This window comes from Trichoderma camerunense (genome assembly GCF_050948025.1).
Source record: "Trichoderma camerunense strain CBS 138272 chromosome Unknown V8C40scaffold_6, whole genome shotgun sequence".
Taxonomy (NCBI): domain Eukaryota; kingdom Fungi; phylum Ascomycota; class Sordariomycetes; order Hypocreales; family Hypocreaceae; genus Trichoderma; species Trichoderma camerunense.
Genome location: NW_028145364.1, coordinates 652,909 through 666,010, shown reverse-complemented (window position 1 = coordinate 666,010; position 13,102 = coordinate 652,909). Strand labels below are relative to the sequence as shown.

The window sequence follows — 13,102 nt, the reverse complement described above, 5'->3', positions numbered from 1 at the left end:
GTATGTGCCAGCATTAGGGAGAGTATTTCTTCCTTCCGCCTCTTGTGTTTTGGGAATCCTACAGAAGATGAAAGTTGTATCGTCATGTGTTCATGATCTACGAGCACAGAACACAGCAGACGGCAAGGCAAAGCCCCGGCAAGGCAGAATCCCGCATTAAAAACCAGGCTCCCTTGCGATAAATGCACGCGCGAGCCATAAAGGATGTTCAGCTTTCGGCAGGCGGTCGAATCAAAACGGGGTTCGAAGCGCTTCCCCCCAGCCTCGCTCTTTTGAGAGAGAGGCGCACACACGAAACACATGATGGATCAGCCAACAAAATCAAGATCTTGTCGAGATAGCTGGATAAAAATGTATGTTGGGCATCTTGAAGCATACATGTGTACTACTACCTACTGATGTTATGGATATGTAGGCAGAATGAAGAGGCAGCGCTGTAGATGCTGTTAAGTTTAGCCAGCGCAGGATAGTGCCGCCAGATCCCCCCAGAGCTACCTAGTAGGGCATGGGAAGGTTTAAGTGGTCTGGGGATCCAACGTCCTTCCCGCTGTCAAAAACCGCCTAGTTCTCCATGCTCGAACTTTAGGTTAACACTTACTCCATACTTCGTACATCATCTTCCATGACATTTCCCACGTGGAAAAGCAACGTTCTTATGGGTTTATGAGAGAAGCGTCCGTGCAGATTGCGGCACGGCCTCGTATTTTTGATCTAGCGACCGTCTTTTTAGCCTTTTTTGCTCATTTTTTGTTTTTTGGTGGTCGATTTATTGGCGGCATCTCGAGTGCGCTGCAAGCTCACTTTGGATCTGGTTTTGGACGAGCTGTGTTCGGTCGAAAGAGTCTTGGGTTGGCGTCAATCCTAACCAATCCTCAGAGCCTCTCGCGCTCCCATGGCGACGACACCTTCAAGCAATCGCTATCATAACGTCTATCCTTCGACACCGTCTTCCGAAAAGCGGAGGCTTAAGGGACTTTGGCAACAGAACGAGTGGTGGTGTATGTTGTCTCTCCTCTACTTCTTCCTTCTCCTCTCTGTCCATGACCACACCGCTTCATCCAAATCCCATGATCACCTCTATCTTATATATTGCGTCTCACTTGAGACTTAACAACGAAACATTGAAAGCGCTCAAGCAAGCTCACACATGACTCTCTACATCTAGGCAATTGTGACCCGCGCGCAAAGGCCGTCCCGCGCGCCGTCACAGCAGACACTCCCAACGTGGGTAGATGGTTCTGGGCTTGCCCTCTTCGTGGTCCGCACGGGTGCGGTTTTTTTCTTTGGTTTGAAGAGGCGAAGCTGCGAGAAATTAGTCTTTTTGGTGACCGCTCGGGTGCTACCCCGTCGAAGCAGCCGTCCTTCACGCAGACCCGCCTCACGGACATTGGGTTCGAGATTCTGGGAAGAGACAGACGGCGGAGCGATCCCGGGAACTTGTTGACCGGAGAGATGGATGACGAAGGAGAGGATGCGAAGCCTCCTCAGCGAGTGAGCTCGTCACAGCCAGAGGCGGAGACGGCATCAGACAAGGGCAAGGGCAAGGGCAAAGCAGTTGACACTGGCTCTGCTGGCTATGAGCCTCTTACTCCTGGCCCTAGCACTGGTGCCAAGCGCAAATATGATGTTTTTGCAGAAGACGACTTTGACGATCTGGGCTCGGATGAAGAGCGGCAGCTTGCCGACATGACGGATAAGAGCGTCGAGAAGTTTATCCGCTCGCAGGCCTACGACGACCTCAAGGCAGCTGATGGCCAAGATGACGTTGTCGCCTCTTCGTCACGGCCCGTCGCCCGCACTCTCTTTCCCCAGGCACAGAGCTCCAAGCGCTCCAAATCTGTGTCCTTTGAAGAACCAGAGGCGTTTCCTCCTGCGCCGACCAAGAGCAAAGACGCTCAATCCTCGCCAACTAGCACGCAACAGACGACTCCTCCCAGCAGCATGGATGCTCCTCCTCCGACTGTCCCTTCGTCGGCAATGACGGCTACTCAGCTGAATGACGATGACGAGAGGGAGGGCAGCGACGATACTACGGAGCAAGTCATGAATCTTCTCCAAACAGAATCCGTCAAGCCGTCCGTCCTCGAGTCTGTTCGCAACATTCTCGCCACGTCCACTCGACGGACTAGAGGCATCGCCATGGGTAGAGACTCTGCTCGGGCAGCCCTCGACGAAAAGAAGATTAAGATTGTGAGGTTGCAGGAGCGCATTGCGGTGCTCGAGAATGAAAAGCAGTCTTTGAACGGCCAGATTACGAATATCAAGGCCAGCTTAATGAAGATGTACGAGGACAACTGACATTGATCCTCTTCTTTCCTTTGGGCATTTCGGAGTTTCGGGTGTGTATTTGGGCTTTGTGTCAAATTATCACAATACCATGTCATGTCAGGTCTTTTCACGATATCTAGCGTTGAAAATGAGCAAATTCCTTTTTTATACTTTTTGAATGGGAAGCAATGTCTCCTTTCTATTTTGCGCTTTGAGGTCAAGAGTGCCCCAGTCTGTTGTTTGCCCTGACTTTCGTTCCCTTACAACAGCATGTGGTTTCTACGACGGCGATTTCAAGACTACAGGAGCTTGTTCCTGCATGGCGCTATCTCCCATATAGAGCGCAAGCCTGCCCAGAGCATGTAGGAAGAGCCGTCGGCATTAAGGAGTAAAATTGTATAAGTTCAAATCAGTCAGTTGGATGAGCCATGGTGATTTGAGTCGTTATCTTCCCCCAATACCCTTCTAACAAGCAATACTCCTTAACTCCATTTCCAACTGCCGCGCGTTGCAGCCTCACGATCCTGGTAAAGCTTATACTGTCGGCCGCAAGGGGTAGGAAGCAATCCTACTCGCCTAAGGCTATACCTGTACATGAAACTATCGAAGCCGTTAAGCCCAAAGGAGTCTTTCTATTGTGGTGTACGGGGTTTGGAAAGCCACCGCCGGGGCGTCTCCCCTTCGGGAGAAGATGGGACGGGGGTGCATATCTTGGCCAGTACAATGCTGGATTCGGCATACATACAATGCTCATTGCCACTCTGTTCCGTCTACGGAAGTAGTATACAAATGCGAATTGCCACTCTCTTCCCGTCTACGGAAGTATACGAAACGCAGATCTAGATACCTGATGGTGAAGCAGATTCCGTGCCTGAGCAACAAAAAACAAAAACAAAATAAGGCAAAGTCGAAGCAAATCAGCGCAGGGATCAAGGATACATATTACATACATACACTCACAACGCATAACTGATAAACACGCACTTGACTGCTGCCTTATCCGAAACTGCAGAATGGCTAAAAAAAAGTGACTGGATGATTTTTCGACAAACCTCCATGGATGCCCATTGGGCTGCTACTGCCTTTGGCTCTTTGGCTCGGCAAACAACACACACTTGCACACACACACATGGAGTGGCGTCCCATTTCGACCAGGGTATTCTCACCGAGTCGGTGGATTGCCGACGCCCTACTGGCCCGGGCTTTGCCTTGGGCTTTTTGTTCTGGCCTCTTTGTCGCCTCAAGAGACTTGTCAGTTTGTGACTTGTTGCCAGCCTTGGGGTTGCACGGAGATGAGTCTGGGCCACGCCCGTTTTTCTTTTGTGCGTGCTGCTGTAGTGTAAGAGTACAAGCAGGTGAGTCGTACTGCTGCTAAAGATGGTGGTAGTAACAGTACTCGTACTTCCCAGGTAGGTTGTGTGAATGAATTGTCAACGACAACGAGGTCTCAGACAAGGGGGCCATGTGAGGAGAGGCAAAATGCTTGGCGAGTGGCGGTTTCACGATGGGCACTCCGTATTATTTTCTTTTCTTTTTCTTCTCCCAAACTTGCCTTTTCCCAATTCCTTCCCCCCTCATTTTTCCTTTTCCTTTTTTGTAAAGTGTACAGGCATTTATGCTGTGGTCATGCGCAACCCGTTGCGAGGGTTAGTGTTAGTGTCCTAGTCCCGTCCTCGTCAGCCCTTTTTCCTTTTTTTTTCCCGTGCCCAAAAGCCCGACATCAACGCAGGCATTTTTGCAATGTATGTACGTTACGAGTAAGTACCGGCGATTTCGGCATCGGGCCCGAAGATGCGGCCTGCCTGATGCCAAGGGCCAAGGACTAGAGCGAGGGCCAATGAGCTGCATGTTCAGCTTCTTTGCCTGTATGTACATGTACGATATGTGCATGGAATGAGAGGCAGGGAAGAGGGAAGAGGACCAGCGGGAAAAGAAAGACAAAGACCCTTGTCAAGCGGGGGGCGGATTCAGCGCCTGGGAGGCTGTAGGTGATAATTTGCAACGGCAGACTCGTAGTGCCCTCCATACTACATACTGTACCTTGTTAGTCGTCCGTCTGATAATCATCCATGTGGGAAAAAAAGGCCACATCTAAAACGGCGGGACAGGCTCTCCGGGCCTCTCACTACCCCGAGTAAGGTAATTCAAGGGTTGTCGAGCAAACAGAAAGCAGCCCGTCATCCTTCGGGAACCCGCATGATCAGCGCCTGGCCGTCTGGGGGTGCTGAGAGGTTGCTGGGTCGCGGGTTTATGAAACACGGGCTCTGCGTTTATTTGGTGGTGATCGACACTTTCGCCCTCCAGCGTGAGGACTTTTTGGGGGTGAGCCAATGGAGAAATCCGTCGAGCATCTCCATCAACGCGCCCCAGATTTCATCACCGCTCTAACGTTAGCACAAAAAGGGTCCATGGCACGTGCTGGTTGCCCTGCAATTTTGACATGTCGTGCCGTCATTCTGGTTTACATGATGTTTTCTTGTCTTGTCTGGTGAAAGACAAGACACGGCTGTAGGCGATTTTCTTGGTCTGGAACCCCTACCCTGTACGGAGTAGGACCACAAGAAAAAGGCGCAAAAAAACAAAAAAGAAACGAAAGCGACACACAGCAAAAAGCAAGCCCGCCATACAAAACGCGCGCTATTCCAGACCTGTCAGCGAGTCCCCTTGTGGCATCCTGGCGGTTGACGTTACGGTAAAAAGGGTCCATTGGCGTCTTTTCCTCTCCGCCGCTATTGTTGCGGCACCTTTCACTTTGTACCTAGTAACTACCTGGCTTAGATGACGTCTGTGGCGGACCTCTCCACAAAAAACGGAGACAGCGCGACTCTGGTGCTCCGTAATCCGTATTCCGTACATTGTACTGGTACTGGTACTGGTACTGGTACCTGGTTAAAGAATGAATCAATGAGCGCTGTATCTGTATTGTTGTTTTGTGTTCTTCTTTGGCCGTTAATTGTAGTGTTTCATGTTTGGCGGGATCTTCGTCTCTGAATCTCACAGCATCGGCGACGTATTCAGATGCGTGAATACGGAGAGTGTGCTTGACAGGTTATAGTAGAAGAATATGAAGAAGGAAAAAAGAAACGAAATAAATGAAGGCATGAAGACAAATAAAAAGAAAGACGCAGGTACTAGTTCGTTACGTGTAGGCACTGTTAGAGAAACGACAATGGCCATCTCTCAAGGAGGTACATGCAACATTGAGTACCCTTGGGGAACTTCAGGTCGAAATAGACACTTAAACAGGCCTCCGGGTAGCTGTGATAGCTGTTCCACATGCCTGATTCAAGCCAGCACAGCTTCAATCTTCCCTGAAGATCAGAACAGTTGGGCACTAACTAGCTAACAGGTAGGTCGGCCCATCTCCAGCTAGGACTCGTGTTGGATGGATGGCAACCACAGACTAAGTGGCTTGCACAAACATGTCCAGATAAAGGTACAGACTGCACAGTACGGAGAGCGGATGGGATGGGCAACGGAAGTGTTTCTGGCGGCCCGCGGCATGTTTAGGCAGCTGCAACACCCTCGGCCTGATTGAAAGATATCGGATCTCGATGGTCCCCCTATGAGGCCCAGCTGCTGTTAGTCCGGCCACCTCCTCACGTCAGAAAAGGGTCGAGACGCTGCTGCTGCTTGAGGGCAAACGCTTCCAACGGCTGACAAGGCCCAAAATACGAGCCTCGTGCCTCCGACGTCGAAGGAGCGGCAGAAAGGAAAGCTCGCGGGCATTAGAGCCGTGCCATGGCGTCTATGCTGGCACCTGATTAGCAGACGGGGTGGTTGGGCTGAAGCAAGGGAGAGATGGAGATGGGAAGCTCAAATGCAAATCTCAGACCACGGCGCCAATGACACACACCGTCCATTTTGGCACTGGTCGCAGCTAATAGGATCTTATCCGACAGCTCTTTGCTTGGGTTGCTGCGGTTCCCGGCGTTTTCTTTTTCTTTTTTTTCTCCCAATTTTTTTTTTCTTTTTTTCTTTCCCACCCGCTTTGTGAGTGGTCACCCATGCTGATGCAAGCGGCAGAATGGTCCGGGTGGCAAATTTGATAAGACCAGGAAAAGAAATGGAATAGAAATGAGAAAGAAAGGAGAAGGAAAACGGATAAAGAGAAAGACGAGAACAGATGTCTAACTAATAATAATCTATTCACAGGAATAGTTACCAATGCACGGATGCCGGCCCATTATTAGCAAAGCTGTGCATGGGCTCGCTGCCGCCACGTTCAAGATTGACGCCAGAGCGGCTTTTTAATGGGGAGACCAGCCAGCTCGGTATTCTCACGGTTCGGTGAGAGGGTTTGAATCCTTCCTAGCTTCTTGGACCACTAGCAAAGGCCTTTTCTCCCTGTCTGGCTAGTCCATCTCGTAGTGTGCCGTCTTGACATGACCGCCTCAAGGAGCCATTGGGAGCCATTGGGGAGTTGGTTTCTCCTCTTTTGGCCGATCATGGCCTTGCATTTCTGCCCAGATCAGACCATGCTTTTTTGTCTCATCTGTGTAAATCCAGACCGGCCACTGGCTGCAACGCCTGCACCCCATCGCATCCTCCTGACCTGCATCTGCTATTTCCCTTGCCTTCTTCCTCTTTTTTCCGTGGCTCGAGAGAAGGCGAAGGCGTGAAAGCGGTAGGGAAAAAAAAAAAAAAAAAAAAAAAAAAAAAGACGATCCACGTGCCGCTGAGGCCAAAGACTAGGATAGAAACCCCCCAGCCTTGGAGGAGCATGGTTTGCTTGCCGTCTGCTCAAACGCCTACCAGTACCGACATGGTCCAGAACTTGTATCTGCTGTATATCCTTGCAGGCATATCCTTGACACAGAGCCTCCAAAAAGCCGGACTTACAAGTCATTCGTACGAGTGCATAGTAGCGGTGCCTGGGCGATTTCAAATCCGTGCAAGCGATGGGACATTTGTCAAGTAAAGGCACACACGAGTACATACATTGTAGCGGACTGTCTGATCCTGTCTGTACGAGCATGCAAGGGAACAAAAGGAAAAGCGCCCAAAAGCAGCCGCCCACAGCGCCACACAATCTCTCCGCGCAAGATGCCGCTAAAAGAGTACCAGCTGAGGTACCAGGTACTATTTGACCGGTACGAGGCTCAGAGGCTTTTAGTGCTGCTCATGTTCCCAGACTTAAAGGGCACTAACACGCACACTGAGGCCGTAAGTCGCAATTTTTAGAGGGCCAAGCAGCCAAGGGAGTTGCACAGACCGGACGATCATCGTAATATTTCTAACTTCTGGTCTGTACTTTCTGAGACGGCGGTTGGTCAGTGTGCCTTGGGCCGGCGCAGGGACTTGTGAAGGGTTCAGATGTGCATTTGATTTGATGTTGTAGGAGTACCTGTACCTGTATGCTCCCCCGCCATTTTCATTCTCTCTCCAGCTTTTGCCCTCCCGGAGCAGACGACCGCAACGGCCCAAGTCCTAGAACGACTCAGTTCAGCGGCTACCTGACCTTAGCACCGCAGACCCCCAACCAGCACCGGAGCTAATTGTACCTGCTACTTCGACGGTACCTGCTGATGGAAATATACTCCTCCTCTTTTCCAACTGTCCCCCTGTCCGCCCAGATCTAGTCTTCTCCTCCCCATCTCTTCACCTCGAGACCATTTTGCACCGGGCGGTGGTGCAGTCCAAACACCTCTGGAATTACTACGTTAGTATTTTTCTCCCAAAATTCAAACTCCCGCACCCCTTTGACGACTGTCTGTGTTGTTGCTTCTGTCGCCTCTGTGTGGTGCCCGCGACACGATCAATCAGACGGACGGGCAGAGTGTCCCTCTTGCGCTTGTTCTTGTCCCTGTCCCTGCTCTCTGTCCCCTGCTCTTCTTGCTCTTATTCCTGTTCTTTTCTTCTCGCTATTCTTGTCGGATCCCGAGTCATCCCAGCTTCTACAATCCTCTTCCTCGCCCTCTTTGTTTCGAATGACTCTGGCACGCCCTTGATTCATTGCTTACTCGACCGAGATCCCAGGTCCCGGCGCCTTTGACCTCGACCTCACCCGCCGAGCTGCCGCAGTTCCCCGCCGCCGAAGAATCAAAAAAAGCAGGGCCTCTTCTTCCTCGATTTTTATTTTCTACTCTTTATTTTATCTCGACGAATTTCTCTCTTACTCCCCATCTTTATTATCCTTGTCCCTCCCCGCCCGTCGCTTCGCAGCCTCCGCGATATTTCCTCTCTTCTCCCCTCTCTGGGGAACCCCCCAGCGCCCGGCATGATCGAAGATACGGCGGCACTCGCTGCGGCCGCAGAGCTCATCGCCTCGCTCGCCTGCGACCCTACCTCTACTTCCACGCCGATATCAGTAGGGCCCGGCTCTAGCATCAAGCTACCAGGCCGTGAGAACCCTGCAAAACGGACCCTGGAGCTTGAGCTGGAGAAGCTCGCCCTTCGCATTTCTCAGTTAGAGAGCAGAGCGTCTGTCTCGGCCACGGCCGTCTTCCCAGAGACGCCCAACGAAGTCAACGACACACTATTCAACGATGAGGTTGAAAACGGCGCCTCCCCTGTGGCCTCCCAGCCGAGGTTGTCCCAGGCTCAACAGTCCCAGGCTCAACAAGGTAGCTTGGACAGTCCGATTTTTGTATCCCGCCAGCTGACCAAGGAAGCGCTGCAAGGACTGCGCGATCATGTTGACGACCAGTCCAAGCTCCTAGACAGTCAACGCCAGGAACTTGCTGGCGTCAACGCGCAGTTATTAGAACAGAAACAGCTCCAGGAGCGTGCCCTCCAGATGATCGAGCTGGAGCGGGTAGCCACGCTCGAACGAGAGCTGTGGAAGCATCAGAAAGCCAACGAGGCCTTCCAAAAGGCCCTCCGAGAGATTGGTGAGATTGTCACTGCCGTAGCCCGCGGTGACCTGACCATGAAGGTCCGCATGAACTCCGTCGAAATGGACCCCGAAATCACAACCTTCAAGCGCACCATCAACGCCATGATGGACCAGCTGCAGACCTTTGCCAGCGAAGTGTCTCGTGTCGCTCGCGAGGTCGGAACTGAGGGTCTACTGGGCGGTCAAGCCCGTATTGGTGGTGTTGACGGTGTATGGAAAGAGTTGACAGACAATGGTATGGCCCTAATTTGCTTTTCCTGTTATTACTCTTGTCCCCTGCTTCAGCCAGATTCCGGCTCTTGTAGTCGGTAATGATCGTAGTCAACAGCAGCTGACAATGTTTTGATAGTCAACGTAATGGCACAAAATCTCACGGATCAAGGTATGTATAGCGAGACTCCTGTTTTTTTCTGTCCTCTTCCTGCTCCCCTCTTTCTTTCTCCCATCTTATTTGCTCCACAAACGACTTTTGGGTCGAGCAAAATAGGAAGTTTGAGTACCACGCATGCATGTGATTTATCTAACACAATGCCATCTAGTGCGAGAAATCGCCTCCGTCACAACAGCCGTCGCCCACGGCGACTTGACAAAGAAGATTGAACGACCCGCAAGAGGAGAAATCTTGCAGTTGCAGCAGACAATCAACACCATGGTGGATCAACTTCGAACATTTGCATCTGAAGTCACGCGCGTAGCAAGAGATGTCGGAACCGAGGGTATCTTAGGTGGCCAGGCTGATGTCGGCGGGGTCAAGGGCATGTGGAATGATCTGACTGTAAACGTCAATGCCATGGCAAACAACTTGACGACTCAGGTGCGAGATATTATTAAGGTCACAACAGCTGTCGCCAAGGGAGACCTCACACAGAAAGTCCAAGCCGAATGCAGAGGAGAAATGTTCAAGCTCAAGTCTACCATCAACTCCATGGTTGATCAGCTGCAGCAATTCGCTCGCGAAGTTACAAAAATTGCCAGAGAAGTCGGAACTGAAGGTCGTCTTGGTGGTCAAGCCACTGTTCATGACGTTGAGGGCACATGGAGAGATCTTACTGAAAACGTCAACGGCATGGCCATGAATCTGACGACACAAGTGCGAGAGATTGCCAAGGTTACCACGGCTGTCGCCAGGGGTGATCTTACCAAGAAGATTGGGGTCGAAGCCAAGGGAGAGATTTGGGAACTCAAGAACACTATCAACCAGATGGTGGATCGCCTGGGCACATTCGCCGTTGAAGTGAGCAAAGTGGCCCGAGAAGTCGGTACAGATGGTACGCTTGGTGGCCAGGCCCAGGTAGCCAATGTTGAGGGCAAGTGGAAGGATCTAACTGAAAATGTCAACACAATGGCGTCGAATCTCACTGTCCAGGTATGTCGTACCACTACCCCCCCCTTGGAAGTCGTCATACTCCGATCGTTCTCCTGTACGACTGCAGGCTGTGTTCATAAGCTAACCATGTTCTAGGTGCGAAGTATCTCTGCCGTCACACAGGCCATTGCCAACGGAGACATGAGTCAAACAATTGATGTGGAGGCAAATGGTGAGATACAAGTGCTGAAAGAGACCATCAACAACATGGTTTCCCGTTTGTCAAGCTTCTGTTACGAAGTGCAACGAGTTGCCAAGGATGTCGGTGTCGATGGCAAGATGGGAGCTCAAGCAGATGTAGCTGGGCTGAACGGACGATGGAAAGAAATTACTACTGATGTCAACACTATGGCCAGCAACTTGGTAAGCCACCACCTGTGCACTCGCAGTGCAGATTTCCCTTTGTCTCGAAAAGGTTCCAAGTACTGACGCATGCTTTAGACCACTCAAGTGCGTGCCTTCTCCGATATCACAAACTTGGCTACGGACGGCGACTTCACCAAGCTTGTCGACGTGGAGGCCTCCGGCGAAATGGACGAGCTCAAGAAGAAGATTAACCAGATGATATCAAATCTGAGAGACAGTATCCAGAGGAACACGCAGGCTCGAGAGGCTGCCGAATTGGCCAACAAGACCAAGTCCGAATTCCTCGCAAACATGTCCCACGAGATTCGAACTCCGATGAACGGTATTATTGGAATGACGCAGCTCACTCTGGATACCGACTTGACCCAGTACCAGCGAGAAATGCTAAACATTGTCAATGATCTTGCCAACAGCCTGTTGACCATCATTGACGACATTCTGGATCTGTCCAAGATTGAAGCTAGGAGAATGGTTATTGAAGAAATCCCGTATACGCTGCGAGGCACAGTCTTTAATGCGCTCAAGACTCTCGCAGTCAAGGCGAACGAGAAGTTCCTTGATCTTACCTATAAGGTGGACAGCTCCGTACCTGACTACGTCATCGGAGATTCGTTCCGTCTGAGGCAGATTATCCTGAACCTTGTGGGCAATGCCATCAAGTTCACTGAGCACGGTGAGGTCAGCTTAACCATTCAAGAGCAGGAAGATAAGAGGCATGTTGGTCCTGGCGAATACGCCATTGAATTCATTGTGGAGGACACAGGAATTGGCATTGCTAAGGACAAGCTCAACCTCATCTTCGACACTTTCCAGCAGGCCGATGGTTCAATGACACGCAAGTTTGGTGGAACGGGTCTCGGCCTGTCCATTTCGAAGCGATTCGTCAACCTCATGGGCGGAGACCTTTGGGTTAACAGCGAGGTCGGCAAGGGAAGCGAATTCCACTTTACTTGCCGCGTGAAGCTCGCCGATGTGCACGCAGAAAGTGTTCAGCAGCAACTGAAGCCTTACCGCGGACACCAGGTCCTCTTCGTCGACAAGTCGCAGTCAAACGCGGCCACACACATTGGAGAAATGCTGGAAGAGATCGGGCTGCACCCCGTTGTCGTTAATTCCGAAAAGAGCTCGGCTCTTACTCGCCTTAAGGAGGGCGGCGCCTTGCCCTACGACGCCATCATCGTTGACTCAATTGATACTGCTAGGAGATTGAGAGCGGTAGATGACTTTAAGTACCTCCCTATTGTCCTGCTAGCTCCCGTGGTTCACGTTAGCTTGAAATCCTGTCTGGACCTGGGCATCACGTCTTACATGACAATGCCATGCAAGCTGATTGACCTGAGCAACGGCATGATCCCCGCCCTGGAGAACAGAGCCACGCCATCTCTCGCGGATGTTACCAAGTCGTTTGAGATCCTCCTTGCTGAGGACAACACGGTCAACCAGAAACTGGCCGTGAAGATTCTTGAGAAATACCACCACGTTGTCACTGTTGTGGGCAACGGCTGGGAGGCTGTCGAGGCCGTGAAGCAGAAGAAGTTTGATGTGATTCTGATGGATGTTCAGATGCCCATCATGGTAAGTAGTATACCTTGCGCAAAACCCCTTCCAATTGCTACCATGAGCTAACTCTTTGCGAATAGGGAGGTTTTGAGGCCACCGGCAAGATTCGTGAATACGAGCGTGGCATGGGAACACACAGAACTCCCATCATTGCTCTTACAGCCCACGCTATGATGGGTGATCGCGAAAAGTGTATTCAAGCCCAGATGGACGAGTACCTGTCCAAGCCCTTGCAGCAGAACCAGCTCATTCAGACTATTCTCAAGTGCGCCACTCTCGGAGGTGCGCTGCTAGAGAAGAACCGCGAGCGAGAACTGGCGCTGCAAGCGGAAGCCAAGGCGTCTGGACGCCTGGAAGGTGAAAGGGGCATGCTGCGCCCAAGCCTTGAGGGCAGATCGTTTACCACCAGGGAGCCCATGACCAAGAACAGGCCATCGCTCACCAAAGCGTCCAGCAAAGCACTGGAAGAGGCGCGAAACGCAGCAGCAGCAAATGCTGGCCTAAGACTCACCGATCTATCTGAGTTTGGCGCCGATTTGATAGAGGAGCTGGATGACCCAGAGGAAGAGGATACATTTTCAAAAGCACGCGAAGAACTTGCTGATAGACGAAGCCTCTCGAGTTAAAGAGAGTACAAACTTGCTTGAGACGGCACAGCCCAAGATGGGACGCTGCGCTCGGATTAGTCTGAGAGCGCGTCTTAT

General features: G+C 51.4%; 4 protein-coding genes across 4 annotated transcripts; all 4 read left to right on the top strand.

The window, feature by feature from the left end:
* The first annotated feature begins 634 nt into the window (after positions 1-634).
* Positions 635-2,580, top strand: V8C40DRAFT_188471 (uncharacterized protein). Its single transcript, XM_083211833.1, has 2 exons — positions 635-998; positions 1,166-2,580. The coding sequence occupies exons 1-2, from the start codon at positions 893-895 to the stop codon at positions 2,296-2,298; spliced, it is 1,239 nt and encodes a 412-aa protein (XP_083074815.1). The 5' UTR covers positions 635-892; the 3' UTR covers positions 2,299-2,580.
* A 2,984-nt stretch (positions 2,581-5,564) lies between these two features.
* V8C40DRAFT_240780 (uncharacterized protein) lies at positions 5,565-6,527 on the top strand. Its single transcript, XM_083214876.1, has one exon. It carries the CDS (start codon positions 6,089-6,091, stop codon positions 6,263-6,265), a length of 177 nt encoding a protein of 58 aa, XP_083074814.1. The 5' UTR covers positions 5,565-6,088; the 3' UTR covers positions 6,266-6,527.
* Positions 6,524-6,947, top strand: V8C40DRAFT_240778 (uncharacterized protein). Its single transcript, XM_083214875.1, has one exon. It carries the CDS (start codon positions 6,654-6,656, stop codon positions 6,888-6,890), a length of 237 nt encoding a protein of 78 aa, XP_083074813.1. The 5' UTR covers positions 6,524-6,653; the 3' UTR covers positions 6,891-6,947.
* Positions 6,948-8,488: 1,541 nt separating this feature from the next.
* On the top strand, positions 8,489-13,024 carry V8C40DRAFT_264317 (uncharacterized protein; the record flags this gene model as incomplete). Its single annotated transcript, XM_083219526.1, has 6 exons — positions 8,489-9,341; positions 9,456-9,488; positions 9,646-10,472; positions 10,569-10,835; positions 10,914-12,413; positions 12,479-13,024. The coding sequence occupies 6 exons, from the start codon at positions 8,489-8,491 to the stop codon at positions 13,022-13,024; spliced, it is 4,026 nt and encodes a 1,341-aa protein (XP_083074812.1).
* Positions 13,025-13,102: the final 78 nt, after the last annotated feature.